This window comes from Perognathus longimembris, chromosome 13, assembly GCF_023159225.1.
Source record: "Perognathus longimembris pacificus isolate PPM17 chromosome 13, ASM2315922v1, whole genome shotgun sequence".
Lineage (NCBI taxonomy): Eukaryota > Metazoa > Chordata > Mammalia > Rodentia > Heteromyidae > Perognathus > Perognathus longimembris.
The window spans coordinates 46,354,562-46,375,421 of record NC_063173.1 but is presented as its reverse complement, the minus strand read 5'-3'; the positions used below and the strand labels follow the sequence as shown (position 1 = coordinate 46,375,421).

The 20,860-nt window shown below is 41.7% G+C and overlaps 1 protein-coding gene across 1 annotated transcript in view; it reads right to left on the bottom strand.

Annotated features, from left to right (window-relative positions):
- Positions 1-20,860, bottom strand: part of Ext2 (exostosin glycosyltransferase 2) — a 126,642-nt gene that overhangs the window by 37,248 nt on the left and 68,534 nt on the right. Inside the window, 1 exon segment of the mRNA XM_048361110.1 lies at positions 3,286-3,475. Coding sequence (XP_048217067.1) covers positions 3,286-3,475 — 190 coding nt within the window.

Below are 20,860 nucleotides of genomic sequence, written 5' to 3'. Positions count from 1 at the left end.
AAACTTGATGCTAAACTTATGAAAAACCAACAGCTGAGCCAAATGACTGAGTACTTCACAGTATGAGCCTTAGTCCTTGTATCAATTATTAAAAGAAAAATAAAAAACTATACTGATTAGCAGTTTTGCTTCTCTATTAGGTGCCAGGAGAGATGTAAGCAAAAGGAATTTTGGTGCAACTTTGCAGATATTGTCAAATGTTCTGGTTGGCTGAAGAAGACCCCAAGCCTCCAATTCCTATCTACATGCAGAACTGACTATCTGATCATCACATAAACCTTGAGCCTGCTTCAGAAGTGTCTGAGTTGCTCAGTGCATGGATGGGCTCTGTGACCTTACTTTTCCAAGTTCCAGCATATAGCTCAAAGGAAGACAGTTACTTCCTACTGTCCTTTCTGGGCTGACCATCTTGAAAGACTCAACCAACCCCTTGCTAACCATTAAGGATTGTGATCGCCACCACCTGAAGCTGGGGGTGGGGAGAGTGCTGATGTCAATTCAAATTTAAAACTGAAATAGATTAAAACCAAAGGCTGAGTTATACCTACTCAAAATGTACAGTACAATAGCTTCCTTCAGATGGATGCCAGGAGTCAAGACAAATAGCCTCTCTATCCATCAACTCTGGAAACTGAAGATTTGGGAATGGGGAATGGGAAGGTACAGGGCTCAAAAGCAATATGACGAAAGCCCACTGGAAATTTCTGTTGCCTAATCTAAGTATTTACTTAAACTTCAAACCCAACAATTTAGACTTAACTGTAACCAAAAGAAAAAGAGCATTTGGTTGTGATGGAAAATGAAAAAAAAAAAAAGTGGGAATTGGGTAGAAAGCTGCTTACACTAATCCTCCCAGCAGCAGACATGTTAACCACAATATTTATTCTAGTAAATGCAGAGAAAGTGAAAAACATCACTTTTGCCTCTAATATTTCAAAGCCTTAGGAAAAAAAGTGTGTGTGTGTGTGTGTGTGTGTGTGTGTGTGTGTGTGTGTATGCTATATGTGAAAGATCATATACATGTGCTGGCATGAACACCAGAGCTGACAGCCCCAGTTACCAATTGAACAAACACCCCCACAGAAGATGAAACATGGTCATGTTCTCCCCCAACAACCACATCACCAGAGCCAGAGCCCTGACCTAAAACCACTGACAGAAAAAAGCAAGTCCATTGCAGTGCATATCAAAATTAGGACCCCATCAGTTAAGGGGTCTCTTTCTTCCCTAGAGCCAAAGTATTTAAAAAGTAAATGAAATTGCTGGTCAGAAAATTAACCACTATATTTTAGTAGGGTTTGCTCAATAATTAACTGAATTCCCAGCTCCAAACCCAGGTTCTATTACACCGGTGCTGAGGCCTGTACCATGCAGGAAGAAAACCATTTTTCCTTTCTTGTGCTTGACAAAAAAAGTGACTCAAACTCACAGTGAATGGTTTGCCTTATGCCCAAAGTGGCTAACCAGGGTTTATAGAGAGAAACCTCTTTTGCAGTATTAAGTTTTACTTTAACTGACAAATGACAATTGCACGGGTTTATAGGGTACAGAATGACAGTACAACTCCAGATTCTCTCCACCGCAGCCCACATTCTGCCGTTCTCAGGCTTGAAAGGCAGGGCTTGGCGGCTTTCCCACCATGTTGGAGGTCTCTGTACACAGGGGTAAATGTATGCATTTGAATGCAACGTGACACAGGGACATTCCAGACACATAAGGGCCACAAAGTCTTCTGTCTTAATACATGACTGCTAGCAATGCAGCACCATCTAATTCACTTCTCTAGAGAAGAATGACCATTACCAACAAAATCAAGTGACCCAGGAAAGCCTTTCTCTAGTTTCCCTTCCTTCACAACTCCTTTTGTTTTCTCCTTTTCCTTCCCATTTCTTCTTCCTTTTTTAAGTGATATCAACATCTCCCCATTTTCCCCTTCATTATTCATTAATCAGTTAATTGAGACAAGATCTCATTATATAGCTCTGGCTGGTCTGGAACTTACCATCCTGCCTCTCTGTTTCAAAGGCTGAGATTATAGGCCTGAGACATTTCCCCCCACCCCCACCCCCCGACACACACTCACCTTTATTTTAATTAAGAATTGAACAAACAAAACAAAAATCTAGTTGGCTATAACGTTAAGGAAGAGAAGAAATCTTGGTATCAATAGCTAGTTATCGTTTTAAAAGGCATAATATAGGATGCTTATTCAAAGTCGCTATTTTATTTACCCAAATTGTACCTCTCCAGACCTAAAAAGAGACATATCCTTTCAAAGAACAAAAACCCCACAAGAACAGTTTCTGAAATGTTTCAGGAAGCAGCAAAGAACCTTCTTGAGCAAATTCTGATTGCCTAACAGAGACAGAAATATGTCTTCTTACAGCCTACACTCCAGATCTTGTAGTTTGCAGGGCTCTCTCTGGACTTCAGTATAACCAATTAAAAGGACTAGCCATAAAAAGCACAGATACTACTGTCGGGCAATAAACTAGACCTTATCGGTGACAGTGGTGCACATTACAAACTTCAAACTCATTCCTTGCCCTAATCCATCAGAAACTTCCTGGCTTTAATAGGCTATAAATGGCAAGAGCTTTGAAGTCCTTGGGATTAGGATCAGTAATAGACAGACTGAATGAGAAACTAAATGCAGGTGGAACGTACTCTGCATCCCGAATTAAAAACAAATCCAATTAATCAAATAGTCCTCAAACTGAGCTGCCAGCCAGCAGGTTATAGGGGTGGCTGAGGCAAGGAGCAAAGTGATTAAGGAGAGACCAATGGCAGCTTCTAGTAATCCTCTAGGACTGACTCCAGGTCTGTAGGCACTTTGCTACCAGCCTCCCAAATCAAAAGTGAGGCTATCCTATCCTTGTTGCTTGGTTTGAAGGAAAGCACAGTATCAGAGCAGAGATAAGAAGGAAAAAAAATGAATGCATCTTAAACTGAGTTCTCATGTAAACAAATCAGCTTGGGATGGCAAGGAAGGCCATTTTTCCCAAGGCTGACAGCCTTTGATCCTATTGATTCCTAAGCCCTCAAATATTTGTGCTCAGAGTACACCAGGGCTGAAGTTAAATGGGCCACCCTAGAACAAGGATGAGATGACTTAAAACACTGGGGTCATGCTGTCTGAGAAATCACATGGTTTTTTGACAGAGCAGGAAGGTTTAGGTGGAACAGGAATGCTTGTAATTTGGCCATGAATGGCAGTACAGGTGAGAGCTGCAGGAAAGACCGAGCCAGACCTCCCCAAGAGCACCACTTCCCCACTCTGCTCACCTTCTGGAGGGTTTTTGTTCTGATTATTCCAGACCACCAGCAACTTGGAGAGACTGGGCACCTTGGACACTTCAGTGATGACGCGGAAGAGGCTCTCTACACGGTCATAGGTGAGGACAATGGCGGTGAAGCCTTGGGACTGTGGTGGAATCAGCGGGAGGAAGAGGGGGTTGCTCACGCTGGCCCACTTCTGCAGGAAGACAAGTAAGTGGGTGCAGGTCAGAGGAGCCACAGCAGTGGAGTTGACCCAACACCACCACCACTAACTGGTTGTGGCAAGCTGGCAAATTTTCCCACAACCAACCCAAGAGCCAAGCTACTGCTCCAAGTCTTCTCAGTCTGTATGGCCTCCTTTTGGATGACTTTGGTTCTGATATCACCAAAAGGAGCTGAGGTTTCCAGTTAAACATGGCTGGTTATAGATATACATGCACTGGCTTCCCGTCCCTCTCCAAACCACTGGCATAGTAGCTGATGACTATTCAGAGATACCAACCATGAGTTTAGTCCCTCCCTTCCAACAGACTGAAAGGGCAAAAGAGGGCCACAGAGTGTGATTGAGGGGAGGTTACACCTGCCAGAAAGGGGCCAGAGACTCAGAACTTAAAAGGTGAGTGGGAAGGTAGGGTTGAAGGCAGGAGAACTGGTTAAAACTGTGTGTCAAGAACTGTCAGAGACCCAGATACCCAAATTTTCTCTTTACCTGACTCAGCCAGAATACTGCTCCATGCCTCTGCCTAGCTGGAGCAGGGAGGGGGTTATTCCCCTAGTCAGTGGAAGTGTTAGGACAGGAAACACAGCATGGTTAAGAAAACCCAGGTCAAAAATGTACATGATGGGGCTGGGAATATGGCCTAGTGGCAAGAGAGCCTGCCTTGTATACATGAAGCCCTGGGTTCAATTCCCCAGTACCACATATATGGAAAACGGCCAGAAGTAGCGCTGTGGCTCAAGTGGCAGAGTGCTAGCCTTGAGCAAAAAGAAGCCAGGGACAGTGCTCAGGCCCTGAGTCCAAGGCCCAGGACTGGCAAAAAAAAAAAGTACATGATGGATGTGGAGCCTTCTTCTTTAGTCAGTTCCCAACACATTGGGAGCTGTATAGCAGTGCCTCCCCACCCTGCCAACTCCCAGGGAAGCCCTCCAGGCAGTAAGCGGCCTCACACAAAGAACTTCTGATCAGCTTTTAGTGCCTCCTTAATCATGAACAGATTCTAGAATCACAGTCATTTCGAGAGTATCTTCAGCAGGAACAGCGGAAACCAAAGGAACAAAGCAAAAAGAAACTTTCAGGAAGCAGAGACAATAGCAGAAGCAGAAAGAAGCTAAATCAACAGCAACAAATGACATCCTTGGGAGGAAAGAGATTCACCAAAGAAATAAGAATAAATTGCTATTTTTACTTAAAAAGATTTATCAGACCAGACAAAACTCTTGGATGTTAAAAACATGATAGCACTTAATTTTTTTTTTTTTTAGGGCAGAATTCAAAGAAGAAGATGGCAAAATATTTCAGAGTGGACAACCAAAAGAGGTAGAGAGGGCTGGGGATATGGCCTAGTGGCAAGAGTGCTTGCCTTGTATACATGAAGCCCTGGGTTCAATTCCCCAGCACCACATATACAGAAAATGGCCAGAAGTGGCGCTGTGGCTCAAGTGGCAGAGTGCAAAAAGAAGCCAGGAACAGTGCTCAAGCCCTGAGTCCAAGCCCAGGACTGGCCAAAAAAAAAAAGGTAGAAAAAAACAGGACAGAAAGGAAGAGAAAACTCACAAGGTCCAACATCCATTTAATGGGAGGGTCAAGAAAAGGCAACATGGAATGCAGATGTGATGGATCTATCCAAGAAATTAAGCATGTTTTCAGTATAAAGATGTCAGAGGCATGGATTTCTAGACCACAAGGGACCAATAAATGGCCAGCACAGTGAAGTTAGAAACAAAAGAGACAAAAAAATAAAAGACAGAAAAACCACAAAAGTACTACCATGTCAAAGCACAACCCTTCTCTATACGAACTGAAGAAGTGTTCACAAAATTCACCTTATACTTACTTTTTTAACTTGGTAAGTTTGAAAGTTGTTAAAATAAAGCTTTAATGTAAGGAAAGAAATGCAACCTCTTTCCTCCCATTAGAACGTTAAGTAACTTAAATATAGCAACACAAGCAAAAACATCTTTGTAGTAGTAATACATAGGAAAAAATGATTAAAATGTTTTTCTACCTTTAACGGTTTTATTAAGGTATAATTCACATACTATATAATTCATCTATTTAAAGAACATAATAGCTTTGTTACATTGCATTAGTATTTTTATTATAACAATGTTAACTTATAGATTCATAGGAATATGTGGTAAACTTATAATATTTGTGCCTCCTGATCACAGATCTAGTGTATCTTTTAATTTGTTGGCTTTGTAACTTTCAAAAAATTGTGGCAAAAATATATAAAATTTTCCTTTAAGTCATCTCTAAGTATACAAGTCAGTGTCATTGATTTCACTCACATTCATATGTGAACATGTTTCAACACTAGAACTAAACTCCATCTCCACTAGGAGGAGAATGTGGAAAGTCCTACCTGCCATTCTGGCTGCCTCACACTTACTTCCCCGTGGATTCCTGAGGTCCCCTATCAATCTCATCCATACCATTGATGGACACCCATCACCAACCACATGCGACAACAGCTGCCTGCCAGATGTAATAGTGTGGGATAGGAAACATACACAAACACATGGAGTACACATGGGAAGGGAAGTCAGAGAGCTTGAATAGGGTTCCTGGAGGTCTAATGTACCAGGGTATCAAAGTCAAAATGTCCACAGAATGCCATCATTAGACTTCACAACTAACAAACCCAGTAGGAAGGTGGTCTTCTCAGTGTTACCTTCTATTTCCATGAGCTCACTCACTGACTCTGAGCTATAGTCTTAGAAGGTGCCTAGTTAGTATTTATAGCCTAGTGTTTGATAAAACGTTCCTAAGAGCTCTTGTGTTTTCTGCTTCAAGTTTTATTCTTCACAGCTTCTTGACCTTGTTTTTCCCTGGGCCTATGGCTCAGGGATTGGGTCTGTTTCTAAGCTTCTTTTGCTCGAGGATAGTGCTCTACCACTTGAACCACAGCTCTACTTCCAGTAGTTTTTGGTTTTTGTGGGTTGTTTTTCTTTGTTTTGGTTTTTTTTTTTTTTGGTACTTTACTGGAGATAAAGAATCTCATGTATTTTCCTGTCCAGACTACCTTCAAACCATGATCTGGTCCCTTAGATTTCAGACTCTTGGGTAGCTAGGATTACAGGCACTGCTTGAGCCACTGGTGCCTGGCTTCTTCCTGACTTTTACAGAAACCAAAGTCAGTAAGTAGTGCTGTGCTTGAGTCACAAGTAATCCCAAGGGACATTTTACAAGTTCTATCTGCCACTGCTCTCTATCTCCTCCTCATGATATGACTTAATGTCCACTTAAAAACACCACTTTAAGTGGAAAGGATACAAAAAGGACTTTTTAAATGACATACATAAAGTAATTTAACGTGTGATACTGGGAAAGATTTCCTGGGCATTTACTAAGTGCTATGAGTCCTACATATATATTAGCTCATCTGAGACACACAACCCGCAAGACAGATATGGTTACTGTTCTCAGTTGACAGATGATAGGAATGTAGGATTAGGAACAATGAAGGACATTCAAGGCTATTCAGCACATAAAGAGATGGAACTGGGAGACAGCCCAGGCAGTCAGATTCCAGGACTCACATGGGGTGGTCCCCAGCCCCTCCCACTCCCTCCTGCAAGCATACTCAGCAGAGTCTGGGGCAAGCATCACTGTTCTATACATTCCAGCATTCAGCAGCACTTCTAGCCCTTTGCTTAAAAAAGAAATCATGAAAATTCTTGATCCATGTTATCAATTCTGGGCCAGTAAGCCCGAAACCACTCTAAGATGATGACTTGAAGAGTACAAGTAACAAAAATGCACTGAATATATAACCCAGACACACACACACACACACACACACACACACACACACACACACCACTGACACAGAAGGAAAAACTATTAGAATGCCAACAAAATGAGGTCTGAGCTTTGGGAGAGAAGAGGAGAACCAACATACTTAAGTACTTTTATGACAGAAGGAGAAAAGTTCCCCAAGTCATTCAAAACTTAGCTTCAGAAAATAGAAGCCCTTGGGATTTAACCTGAGGCACACCTTCAAAAGCATCCCAGGTCTATAAATGTGCTTCCAGGGAGAAAGAACCTAAGTCTCTGACAAAATGACAGATCTGGTCTCACCCCATGTGCCAGCTCCACCTGGGATGTGGATGGACAGGGAAAGAGAGGACAGGAAGGAAGAACTAGCTGGGGATAAGACAGTTAGTTACTTTCCATAATAGCCAGCTGTATTCCAAACAGAGCTTGAAACTTAGAGGTGGCATACAGAGAGATAGATGGAAAGAAGCATAATGAGGACTGAAATCTGGTCAGTACTTGCCCATAACTACAGAGGCTAAGATGAACCCAGAAGGCAACATAAGAAGAACTACTGATGGAACAATGAACTACTGATGTCCCACTATTGGTGAAACAATGAAGTAGATCAATTCTCTGCTACGGAACATGTGGCCAGTGCTGATGAAAATGACACTCAAGGCCAGTCAGCATGTCTGTAGTCACTTTGAGAATCTTAAGACTTTAATATGCGCCCATATTCTTCACTCACAAGCTTGTGACCTGGACAAAGTATTTCGTCTTTCTTGTGCCTTGGGTTCTGTGTGTATAAACTCCCAATAACACTGCTACCCACTTTCTAGGTAGTGTTAATAAGCACCAAGAGGAAATACGTGAAACAGCTAGCACGTGCTGCCAATGGCTGACCTAGTCTGAGCATTTGTTGCTCTGTATGTCTCAAAACTGCTCAGAATTAGTGTGAAATATTATAGAGATATGTAACCAAGGGAGTGAATCTGGACCTTGCCATTTATTCATTTTGTGACATTTAAGGTTACATCTGTATCAGTTTTCTCACCTACAAAATGGGACTATGAAACATCTATCTCCCTGCAGAATAATGACTGCATGAGCTCATGTAAAGTACTTAGCACAGAACACTATGAGTAGTAGTGTAAAACAAATACAAAGTACTCCCTACCTTCCCAGCCTGTGTTCTTGTCCACTAAAACACTACACTAGAAATTTGGCAATCATTCCTACTAGGGTACTTCTGCTCCCTGGTTAGTCAGTCAGTCTATATTTTCTGACCAGATTCCATAAACCTTCAATAGAGATGAACACAGTCCTTTTTCTTAAAACACTATGATCACTATAGAATAACCAAATTGAAAGTATGAGGAGGCAGAGGGAAAAATCAAAGGGAAAAGTATTCTCAACTGACTGTTATGGAACATCTGACATGTGCACAGTTACAACGTAACAATGAGATGCACTGGGGATGCTCCCAGGTCTTGGAAGAGGCCTGTGGAAGAGAGAAGCCTTGTGCTTAAGGAAGACATCCACCGCTGTCAGTCAGCCTGTGGTCTAAACTCTAAGAAGTGTGCTTAAGAAAGGACTAAACTGGAGACCAAAGAAAACAACTTTTGGGCTACTGTTTTTGTTTTTGTTTGTTGTTGTTGTTTTTAATGATAACAACAGTTAAATCCTGTTTCATTCCTGGCACATTATCCATCAATTTCTTTGGGATAAAGATGTGTCTAGGCACATGAACTGAGAGACTGGAGACCTAAGTGCTGTACCATCTATGGTGGGAAAGATGGTAAGGTAAAAAGACAAATTTCAGCACAAAAAAAGGCAAGTAATATAAGAAGGTATAAAAGGCCCTCCCCAGGTACAAGCACAGAAACCCATACAATCACCTCTATCTTCTGGGAGACTATAAGGAGGCCATCCTAGAGGCCAGTCTTCCGTGTGGGCTGGTCCAAGAAGCCCTGGGCAAACTAAGTGGCAAGTGCAAAGACACAAGACTTATTAAGATCCAGCAGCATCATAGCCTTCTGGTGGAGGGAGAGGAAAAATGCAAAAGCTCAAAGATGGGCTCAATGTACATCCTGAGAAGCCTTGTGTGACAGAAACCTTTTGAATGTTATACAATTAGCTTTTTTGTTTGTTTCTTTGGAATTTTTTTTGTCCTGAGTATCACTTTATGTTCTATTTCAAAAGGTCATAAATAAGAAGTCCTGGTTTGCAGAGAGGCTTTGGTGCCAACCGCTTTCCTCTCCTCTAGCATAATTTCCTCTGCCTACAGAGCTCAGGGACAGGGTAGATGGACAAAGGCAACTTAATTGGGGTGCATGCCTTCATAGGTACTCCACTTCACTGGAGTAAAGTCAACAAGCCAAGCCCCAGAGAGTAAAACTACTGGAAAAGGCCATTTCAAAAACGGCATTTAGTCACCTCTGAAATACCTTTCAGAACTGACCCCCTGCTGGCCGGTCATAGAGAGTGTCTACAGTCTGGGACCTCTTGACCCCACTTTCTGCAGGAAATCAGGCAAATTTAAACCTCTATAATTTACTCAAGACTCTGGCTTCTGCCAGGGAAAGGGCAAACAATGGTGGCAATTAACCCTGTTGCCTGATTAAGTCTCCACTATGGTGAGATGGGGTATGAAACCAGGCAACCAGCCACAGAGACTTGAAAACCAGCCAAAAGCTGTGTGAAACAGCCATACCTCCTGAGTCTTGGTATCAATGCAAGTTCCAAACAGGCTCCATGCAACTGCTCATTCAAAAGACAGGAGGTGATTCCAGACATGTGTATTATTCTGATGAAGCACTAGCCTTTGACCGAAATACTTCCCCCATTTATGGCCAACTTCCTTCCAATCCTTTACTTCTCACTCTTCCAATGAATAGAAGCTTCTATAATGTTTAGATGCTCCAATCACAAGTCCTACATTGTTAAGTTGCAACCACACAAAAGTAGTCCATAGTAGTCACAACTGTCATTCAACAATGCCATCTGTAGGGAAAGTCTTTCCTTCACTTAATGAAGGGGTATGAGCTCCTAGTAAGCAAACTGAGAGTTGTGGGCCAAGTTTCAGAGGCCTTGGGAGACCAAGCTTAAAGTCGAAACCAGTCCAAGAAGTTCCAAACCTGGGCAACTGTGCCTTGGAGCTCCACAAAAGAGAAGTTATATGAGCCCTTCTGTAATCCTTGCAATCTTACAGTTGAAGGGCCTATCTGAGCCTAACCAAAGTGACACTGGTCAAGATTACCCTACAGAAGACAGAGGAAGGGAGTGAGGGAAATGGTCTTACTGGAGTTTCTTGGGGATTGTCAAATCAGGAGCAAGGAAAACCACATTTCATGAGCAACTACAGAATCCTTTTAGACTAGCCAAGATCAAACACCAGCATAGGAGAGACCAAGCTGCAAAGCAGGATGATTCAAAATTTAATTACTATTACCACCATTTCAGAGATTCTTTATGTCACAATGTATTTTCATGGTTAAATAAGAGTCTTTGGCAGACATTTGAGTCAACCCATATTTGATTTAAAATGGAGGTATCTGCCTGAGCAGAAAAGGGAGAAGTCAGAGAAGAAAGGAATAGAGGAGGACAGGCCTGTTACACAGAAGCTTTGAGCTCCTGGTAATGAGCAGCCTTACCTATTCCTACCTTGATAGAAAGGGCAGCTTTCTTAGTTGTTTTGAAGTTATCAACCCTTACCTCAATGTGGTTTCAATTATGAATTACCAGACTAAAGGGGAAAAAAAGCTTTGATTTATTCTTTTTTGCTCCAATTATGCATGATGTGTTTCCACGGAAGACTTTGAAAAGTATTTCATCATGCCTCTCATCCTGCAGGGGTCAAAGGGCAAAACCAAAAGGAGTTAACCCTTTTATTTCTGCTCTTGGTTCAGGGGCTCCCTATTAGTGGCCATAGGCCAAGACCTCTGAAACAAACAAAGCAATGAGAGGGTTAAGCATTGGCATCATATTACTAAGCACATAAGGGTGGCGTCCCTTGTCCACAATGGTGAGATGATATTTGCGTTAATGGTTACTGTGAGATTTGAAAGGGACAATCAGTAATGTAGCCCATGCTGCCTTAGCCATTAAACTTCTGCAGCCCCAACTACCTACAGCATTCTCTTAAGAATGCTCTGACTTTGACCCAAGCTAGTCTTTAAGCAGGATCACTTAGCTTGAGAGAGAAAAGATTTGGGGATGTCTGATGTCTACCTGTGGTCTTATGTCTTTAATCCAGTTCACTTCAAAATAACTGGTTGTTCCGAAAAGCAAGAAAAAACTGACAGCCAAATCTCCCTGATTGCATGTAAAATAGACATATGGAAGACAAAAAATCTCAAAGGCTAGAAGTTCTCTTGGGGTTTCAGACTCTAAGTAAAATGGTAAGCTATCAAGTTAGAAGTCCTGCAACCGATTTACCCAATTTCTTCAAAAATGAGTTTTTACATGGTAGGGTAGCAGGCATCTGACCACATTTAGAAGCACTGAAGTAAGAGGTATGGTGTTCCTCTGATCTCTAAAGACATTAAGCCACAGAGATGAACTAAGGGTCACAGAGCAGGCCAAATAGTTCTACTGTACTATTTTTTTTTTTGCGAGTGTATAAAAATGAGTTCAGACAAGGTCTGTGTCCACTTCTACCACCTCAGGGATATGATCAATCTAGTCTGATTTGTATCATACTTGTGATATGAATCTGGACCATGACCCATGTAAGGTGGCTTGTGATCCAGCCCTCAGCAACAGGTCCAGTTGAGATAGGTTACTTCATCTTCTCACTGAAGACACAAGCTCTTCATGTTCTAGCTTCTTCCAGAAAATTCTTGTGAGGCATGCCCAACCTATACAGATCCCATATGACAAATCCTTCTTCCCAACTCCTACTTCCCACAGTGATTGGGCAGATCCCCAGGCTCTGCCAAGATCTCCACAACAAGCATTGGCTTTGGCTCTCATTCCCTCCCTAAGAATCTTGAACAGGATGGGCTTTAGTATCATGGGACCCAACAGCCCATCCCACAGACACATAGGGACAACTGGATATATCATATCACTGATTTTTTTTGTTAGTATTCTATGAGATAACTGCTATTCCAACTTTAGATAAAGATAAAACATTTCAAAGACCTGTATAGGTTCAAGCTAACAAATGCTCTTGAACTCAGGTTTGATTTCAAAATGTCTTCTTTGATGGCCTAGATACCAATTAGTAAAATCAATTACTATGACATAATACTAATCAGCTATTATGATTCCTAAATCCACCCCTACAGATGGAGCAAATTGTTGCAGAGAGTCAGTAAGGAATTTCTAGTCACTCAGATCATCAATGGGAAAGAAGGGACTAAAACTCACAGTTGAGAAATGTCTGGGCTGCAGTTAGCTTACCAAAGGCTCATGGGTTAAACCTATCTGAATGACTCTTGAAAATTCCTGCTATTATCTGGGTCCAGCTACTTCAATCTTTTCTTTATTCAGCACTGAAATTCATATTTGGCTAAATGCCCACCTTTCTTCTATAATGCCAAACTACTGTCAAGAAGCTCAGGAAGGGTGGCCACTGATTACTTTTCAGGTAGTAAGGAAAAAAGTTGACATTTCATCCTTCTCTTGCTTGGAAAGGAAGGCAGTCATTTATAAGAGCCCTCATCTGGCTGCGGCCGCCATCAGCGGGATGGACAGAAGCCAGTTAAATGGCTCAACCTAAGCCATATTCAAAGAATTTGGAATGAGGAGAGAGGGAGTGTTCCATATGTTGATACTTTTAATAATTCATGAGTTATATGAGTCTGCATGCAAGTCATAAATTTTACTAAGTATATCTGTGGTGTGATTGCTTAAGATATTGGCAAAGATAACACACCATTGATTTTATTGGTTTACAATTTGATATATTAAAAGCAATAGCTCAGCTGTTTGATAATGACAACACAGCTTTAGGATATTTTTAGAACATAGTTCTCCAAACACACACTCATTAACCCTGGATCTGTTTCTCTGTAATAAAAGCATTTGAAAGAAATGCCTCCATAGAAAACTAGCAACTAATTCAAATAAATAAGGCTGAACTATAATCCACAAAGTGTCCAAGAAGGTTAATGATAGCTTAAACCACTACTTCTTATGAGAGTTAAAACAAATTTCCAGAGTCATCTGCCTATCCCATGCTTGAAATAGTCCAACAGTTTAAAAGAGCAGCTCATTCTCTGCCCAGGTATAAACATATGAGTTGGCAGCTCACTGTCTTTATTAAAGAGGGTCAGCTATGATGTAGGGACAGCCTTTCTGGCTTGATAAACAGGAACCTTTGGGAATGGTTGTACAACTCATGGCATCCAAGCTGAAAACACTGATGTAGCTATGATTAAATAATCAAAGTTTTTGTGTGGTTTTGAATTGATAAGAGTGTAACATCATCATTGAAGTTGATAAAGTAGAAAGAATTATTTCTACAGTGAAGTCATTTCTTAACTCTTAATTTCCATGGAATTCCAATAAGGTACATGTTTTGTTTACTTTGTTTTATTCCTACTTCTTTCCTCTAAAATGGCACAAGCCCACAAGGGCAAAAAGAGCAGGCAAGGAAGGAGACTAGGACAAATTCTTCAACACATTTTTGAGAGGTAAAACAAATACAGAGTTTTCAAAATCCTTTTGCCATAAAATATGTAGAAATGTAAAATGAAATATAACAATAATAGCAACAAAATATTTTAAGCATATGGCTAAGTCCAAATGAAAGAAATGAAGAGAAAACTACAAATGAGATCTGAAGGCACAGAATCCAGTGGGCACATGACACCTGGGAGAGACAGAGTTTTGTGGCTGGACTCACTAAGGCTGGGCTTTGATTTTCATATTCGTTCTGGCAGAGGAAGAAAATGAGACATGGCTCTAGCCCAGGAAGTGAGAGAATGAGAAGTGAGTTTTGCACATGAAGCTAGAACTATTAGTAAAGGCCTGTGCAGTAGGAGAGCAGAGCAATAAAAACCACTCACTAGTTCACAAAGCAACTTAATTCACTTCTGTTTCAGAGCCATTGCTTAGGGTGGTATGAGGTGAGGGGGAATCCCTCTTAAAAAGTTTAAAGGAGGTAGCCGTCTTGCAGGTCTGAGTTTGAATGGCTAAAATCTGTGTAGTATGGAAGTCTCAACTGAGGAATTAATCTGGGAAAGTGACTTACCTCCCTGAAATACCTGGAAGAGGCAAAAAGAAAACAAAAATGAGAATAAACTCTCTGGAAAATACCTTCCTTATCTAAAGATTTCCACAGAAAACTTCATGGATGATGAACTCACATTCTAAATGACAAAATCTATAAAGAAAGAATGAAACAAAGTAACAGTAGAAGATAAATGACAACAAACTCAAAAAGTTGAACAATCAGAGAATATAAAATGTCTCATCTAAGCTGGCCTGGAATTAAATAGGGTCAGGTCAGGGGGCAGGGTAACAGGGAGCTGTGGGTTCATGACCCCAGACTGGCAGGTCCAGTAACTCACTCATTGTCCAAGCCCCTGCCCCTGTCTCTAGGAATTCAGGCAAGCCCATCACGTAGGAGATGAGTCTTCCCTGCATCCACCATGAATACAAGATGGTGCTAGTTAAACTCACTACCTGGTCATCTACCATGTGACCAAGATGGAGTCTGTTAGATTCAGCATTACTACTTCACTCTTTACATTTTAGCCCCCTTCTTGGGATGCTATTGGAAAAAAGAAACACAAAAAGGTAGAAAATATAAGAACCAGAAACTAGAAATCTAACAAAGCATAGAGAAAAGGGGGTTCTCAAAAAATGACAAAGACCTAGAGAAGAAGCAACCCAGACTGGAGCTGAGGTAGAAATGACTCCAAAGAAAAAGAGTTTACTTTTGCTTAACTGTTTTGTTACTTTATTGGAGAATTTAGTTAAAAAATACTGATAGGGTTGGTGAAAAGAAAAACAGCTATTAACACCTTGGAAAATAAAAATTTGTATAGGATGGGGACTCATGCTTATAATTCTAGCTAGTCTGGAAGCTGAGATCTGAAGAACACAGCTCAAAGCCAGCTGAGGCAGGAAAGTCCCTTATCTCCAATTAATAAAACAAAACATTAAAAAACAGAAGTGGCACTGTGAGACTGCACTTGGGCCCACAGCTCAAGCCCGGGACTGGCAAAAAAAAGTTACCATTGTTTTGTTGTAAGGTGATAAATAAGAGGAGCCACATTTTGAAGAATTGAATCTTAAGAGTCTTTTTGGAGTGTCAGCAGTCTGCAGGTAGCCAATTGTTACAGAGGCCTGCAGCCCTCAAATACACTTAACACTGTTAGGAAATAGGCCAGAGAGGAAAAAAGGACAAAAAGAATACCAACAAACCAATTCAGCTCCAATAGAGAACTGAAGTGGGACTCCACGGTGACCAGTGAAAAGCCAGGAGACAGGAGACAGAACACATTCCATGGAGTAATGGCACCTGAACTCAGCCAGGCCTAAATAGGATCAGGTCCGGGAAGGGGCAGGGTCACTGGAGCTCCTAGTCCCAGGCACTAGACCCATAGGTTCAGTAACCTATCAATTAAGTGCACTCCCCTGCCTCCAGAGATTCAGGCACACCCATCACCTGGGATTGGAGGGAAACCTTCACCTTTCCCCTGGCATTAAGGCAAAATGCCAGACCCTATCAATCACCATGTAGCCAATATGGCGCTAGCCAGACCTGACCTCCCTACTTCAGTTTATAATTTGGTCGAACTGAAAGCAATATTTACATAGTCCAAATAATGCCCACAATAAATATGCTTTACTGCCCTCCTGGTGAGATAAGAGAGGAGAAATGAGCAGAAGAAAAGGAAGGACAGAGATGAGATGCTAAGTCAGAGGAGGTCAAAGGTGTCTTTGAGTGAGAAAAAAGAAAAGATGCATACCAAAAGTATTTTTCAGGGAATTAGAAGGATAAAGATCAGAGGAAAGTTAAGAGCTGAAAGCAGTTTTTCTTTGGTAACAACCCCTAATTTTTATTCTATGTATTATTTGACTATTTAAGTACATGTGTCAAACCACATGATTTTTTTTAAATATAAAATTAAGAAGTACTGCTAAAGAGAGAGACAGACAGATAGTATCAACTTTAGCAGAGTGGAAACTTTCCCAACCTACAACTATAATGAACCACCTATTAGAAAATTACATCCAAATATCAATTGGGAGAATATTAGAAATGCAAAGAAAATTCATTACGCAAAATATGGATGCTGGGTCTAACTGATGCCATCTTGGCATCCTGGTGGATGAGGGACTTCCCAAAAACTCTTGGGAGGTGGAGTCCCACCCCCAGACAGCAAGCATACCTGAATTCCTAGAGGCAGGGGTAGGGATTTGGGCAGCAGGTTCTCAGACTTATCAGACCTATACCATGAACTTGTGGGAGTCACTGAATTTTTGAGCTCCCTGTGACCCTGCCCCCTGGCCATGACCCTATTTAGGCCCCAGCAGCTCAGCCGCCATTTTGCGCTATGCCTCCTATCTCCAGGTCACCATGGCATCCCACTTCACAGAGTTGATCTGGTTTGTTGAGACTGTTCTTCTGCTACTTCTTTACTAGCCTCATGGTTCAGTTTCCTGACAGTATTAAGTATTTTCAAGGCTGCAGTTGCCAGCTTTCTAATAAAGACTCATGATTTAACCTCTCAAAATGTGGCTTCTCTGTATCTCCTGATTGAATTCCCGTATAACAATGGACCACATTTTCCTAGTAACTTGTTGTTAGTAAGCTGACTTCAAGGGAGGACACTAATGGTCCTTCCAATAAAATCTGGCAAGCTAACAATTAGTAGCTGGATGACTTTGTCAAGACTGTCCATGTTTTCCACGGGTTGTAGATCAAGCTCCCCCAAACATCACTCTACTTGCTGCCTTCCTATAAACTGTACGGTATCAGGAAGCAGCCAGGTTTTGATTCATGAAGGCTGGAGCCATGGAAGTAAACTACAAGTAAGCAGTAAGGTAGGTATCCAAGTCAACATTGTATGGTGATTCCTTTAGTGCTACCACTAGGCTGTCATGAGCATGTTACACAGGCCTATTAGCTCCTGTACTAGAAAGGGTGTACTACTCATGCTAAAGCTTGATTGATAGCAGGATATCTCCACAATGTCTGCAAGTTTGCTTTCTTATTCCTTATATATCATCTTCCACTCAAATCAGGATATCAACTAGCCTTCTCCATTTTCTGTCAGACCAGATGCCAAGCTCTTTAGTTCTTGCTTTGCTCCATTGGCACACCAAGCCCAGCTTTCCTTATTCCTTATTCCTTGACTGCTAATGACCTGATACTTTCAGTGTTTCCACAAGTCTTCACAGAAAGATCTATAATTTAGGGTGGCATACTGATCTAAGAAATGTGATTCCTTTAAAAACAATAGAATTCAAAAAACTTAACTTACCACAAAGCAAGCTAAAATTTCTAAATTCCATACATATTCTTATCTTATCTAGGCAGTGGGAGGACAAATAGTCTGAGCATAAGCCAAAGAGGCCTCCTAGGGGGGCAGGGTAGGCTCTCAAATTCCAGAGAAACATTCCACAACCTGGAAGTAAGTTGCACTAACAGACTTGTTAACCTAGTATCTTTTCAATTTAAGAGTTCTGGGGGCTAGGGATGTGGCCTAGTGGCAAGAGTGCTTGCCTCATATACATGAGGCCCTGGGTTCAATTCCCCAACACCACATATACAAAAAAATGGCCAGAAGTGGCGCTGTGGCTCAAGTGGCAGAGTGTTAGCCTTGAGCAAAAAGAAGCCAGAGACAGTGCTCAGGCCCTGGGTCCAAGCCCCAGGACTGGCCAAAAATAAATAAATAAATAAACAACAACAAAAAAAAATAAGACAAAAAAAAAAGAGTTCTGGGGCAAATATCTGTGCTTCTTCAGCCTGCTCTGTGATTTATTGCTTACTACTATTTGCAGTTGATTGATTTGTTTTCGGCTGCATGTACCTGGAGACAATTTGTGTTGTGTAGCTGAGACAACTATAGCCTGAACCCAATCTCTGAATGCTTCTAATCCAAGCCCTATGTGTCAATGAGGGACAAGGTAACAAACAGTACAAGAAATGCCTAACGTATGAAACTGTAACCTCTCTGTACATCAGTTTGATAATAAAAATTTGGAAAAAAAAAAAAAAAAGAGGAACTGGATAGAAAGAGAGGGAGTGCCTTCTCTAGTCAGTGAATTAGGAGCCAATAAATCAAATTCCACATTAAAATATGGCCCCAGGATCAGCAGCATCAAGACCCAAGACTTGGGAACTTGCTAGAAATGTAAATTCTAGGCTCTTCCTCCACACCTACCTAATCTGTACCTGAAAGTAGAATGGCAGTACACTATATTTTAACAAGTCTTCCAGATATTCTGATGCTTACTGAAATGTAACTCTACGTTTTGTTCCCAACTCTGATTCTGACCTTCATAAATGATGCTTTCCAATCAAAACTTAATATAAATATTCCCCTTTTATCTAAAAACTAGATTTGGACTGAGGCTTGCCAGAAGTCCATATGAACAAATAATCTTCACCCAAAACTTTGATCACAGGTAAGTCACCACTCTGGCGGGATTTCACTGGAGCAAGCTCTTGTTTTTCTACCTCACTCTTAGGCTGGGTACAATGATTTATCTTAAGCTGCTTCACCAAATTTCTCATCAATTGTTATCAGTGGTTATAGAGACCCCCTTCTATCCCTTTTCTGTTCCAGATCTGGTACTGTAAATGCAGGGGGTAGGGGAGAGAGGAAATAAAAAGAGGAATATCTTTATAGTTTCATCTGTAATGACAACCTTGAGGAAAACATGTCTACCAAAAGAATAAATAAAATCATGACACTGACAATTATATGGAGAAATGCTCCACATAATTTTAAGACCGTGTAACATTTGACTTTTTTGGTGACTTATGCCAAAACCCCGAGAATTTCCAATTTAGTGCTTGTTTGTTTTAGTCTCCATCCTCCTCCATCTGGCAGAGACCCAAAGGTGAGTAAATGTGAGAGAGAGTGCCAGTGGCCATGCCCAGCATCTTCACTAGCCCAGAGGTACAGATGAATGTCTACCAAGAGGCCAGGCTAGAAATGCCACCAGTTACACATGGAGTAGGAATGGAATACTTAGGCAGGGCTGGGGAACAAAATACCTGATACATGACACAAAGGACAATTTCTCCAGTGCTTCTCATCAGCTGCTCACCGGCATTTGCTTGTACTGATTGCTTTGTATGGCCCAAGAATGGTGTTATTGTTAGGTCCACCAGGGAAAAATGGTCCCTTCCCTATAAGTTCCCACCCAGCACCCATATCTCAGGTAACTAGCAGACCTGGGGGGAGTGGGTGGTGCCCCAGGCTCTGAGGTCTTCCCTTGGGCCACACCTCCTCCCTACCCCCTCCCTACATGTCTGTCTCCATCATCAGTTCAGCCTCTTTTTGCTCCTGGCCCACTTGCAGCCTTTCCTTTGCCCCTCCCTCCCTTTCCTTTCCTTTCCCCTGCATCCCTTCCTCACACCCCCTGCACTAGCTTTATCTTGTGCTCTCCCTACAATAAACTCTTTCCTGCTTAAGCCATGTGGCAGTCTCCTTTAGGCTAAACTTTACAGTTATAAAGGTCTAAATGGCCCTCAACAGAAAAGAGGTTTTTCATCCTTGACTTGGGAAGATTAAAAAAAACAACAGGGCTGGGAATATGGCCTAGTGGCAAGAGTGCTTGCCTCGTATACATGAGGCCCTGGGTTCGATTCCTCAGCACCACATATACAGAAAATGGCCAGAAGTGGCTCTGTGGCTCAAGTGGCAGAGTGCTAGCCTTGAGCAAAAAAGAAGCCAGGGATAGTGCTCAGGCCCTGAGTTCACGGCCTAGGACTGGCCAAAAAAAAAAAAAAAAAAAAAAACTTTGCTAATAGGTGCAAAAAAGGAAGATAAGATGACAGAGAAACACAAGTAGGTGCAAAGAAGAGAGAAAGATAAACCAATAGAGAAACAGAAAAGAGGGAAAATACAGGCAGCTCTTTCGGAGCTAAGATAACTAATGATAAAAATTATGCATTCTTTCCCTCTTAATGAACCTAAACTTGGTGAAAAATTCCTTTCCAAGGGCACATGCCAAGCAAAGGGATGATCTCTCCAATGGAGACAGATCTGCTACTTCTATGTGATGCTCAAGAATGACTGTGGCAGGGCTGGGGATATAGCCTAGTGGCAAGAGTGCCTGCCTCGGATACACGAGGCCCTAGGTTCGATTCCCCAGCACCACATATACAGAAAACGGCCAGAAGCGGCGCTGTGGCTCAAGTGGCAGAGTGCTAGCCTTGAGCGGGAAGAAGCCAGGGACAGTGCTCAGGCCCTGAGTCCAAGGCCCACGACTGGCCAAAAAAAAAGAATGACTGTGGCAAACTCTTCAAGTTCTCAGGGTAGGGTACAATGTGGCTAACACAATATGCTTTGTTCTACAAATAAAAATGGTGAAGTATCTGGTGACACAACTCCTTTGTGAATCCATCCTTCACTGTCTTCAACATCTACACACCACAGCCATTTGTACATTAAATTAAGACAG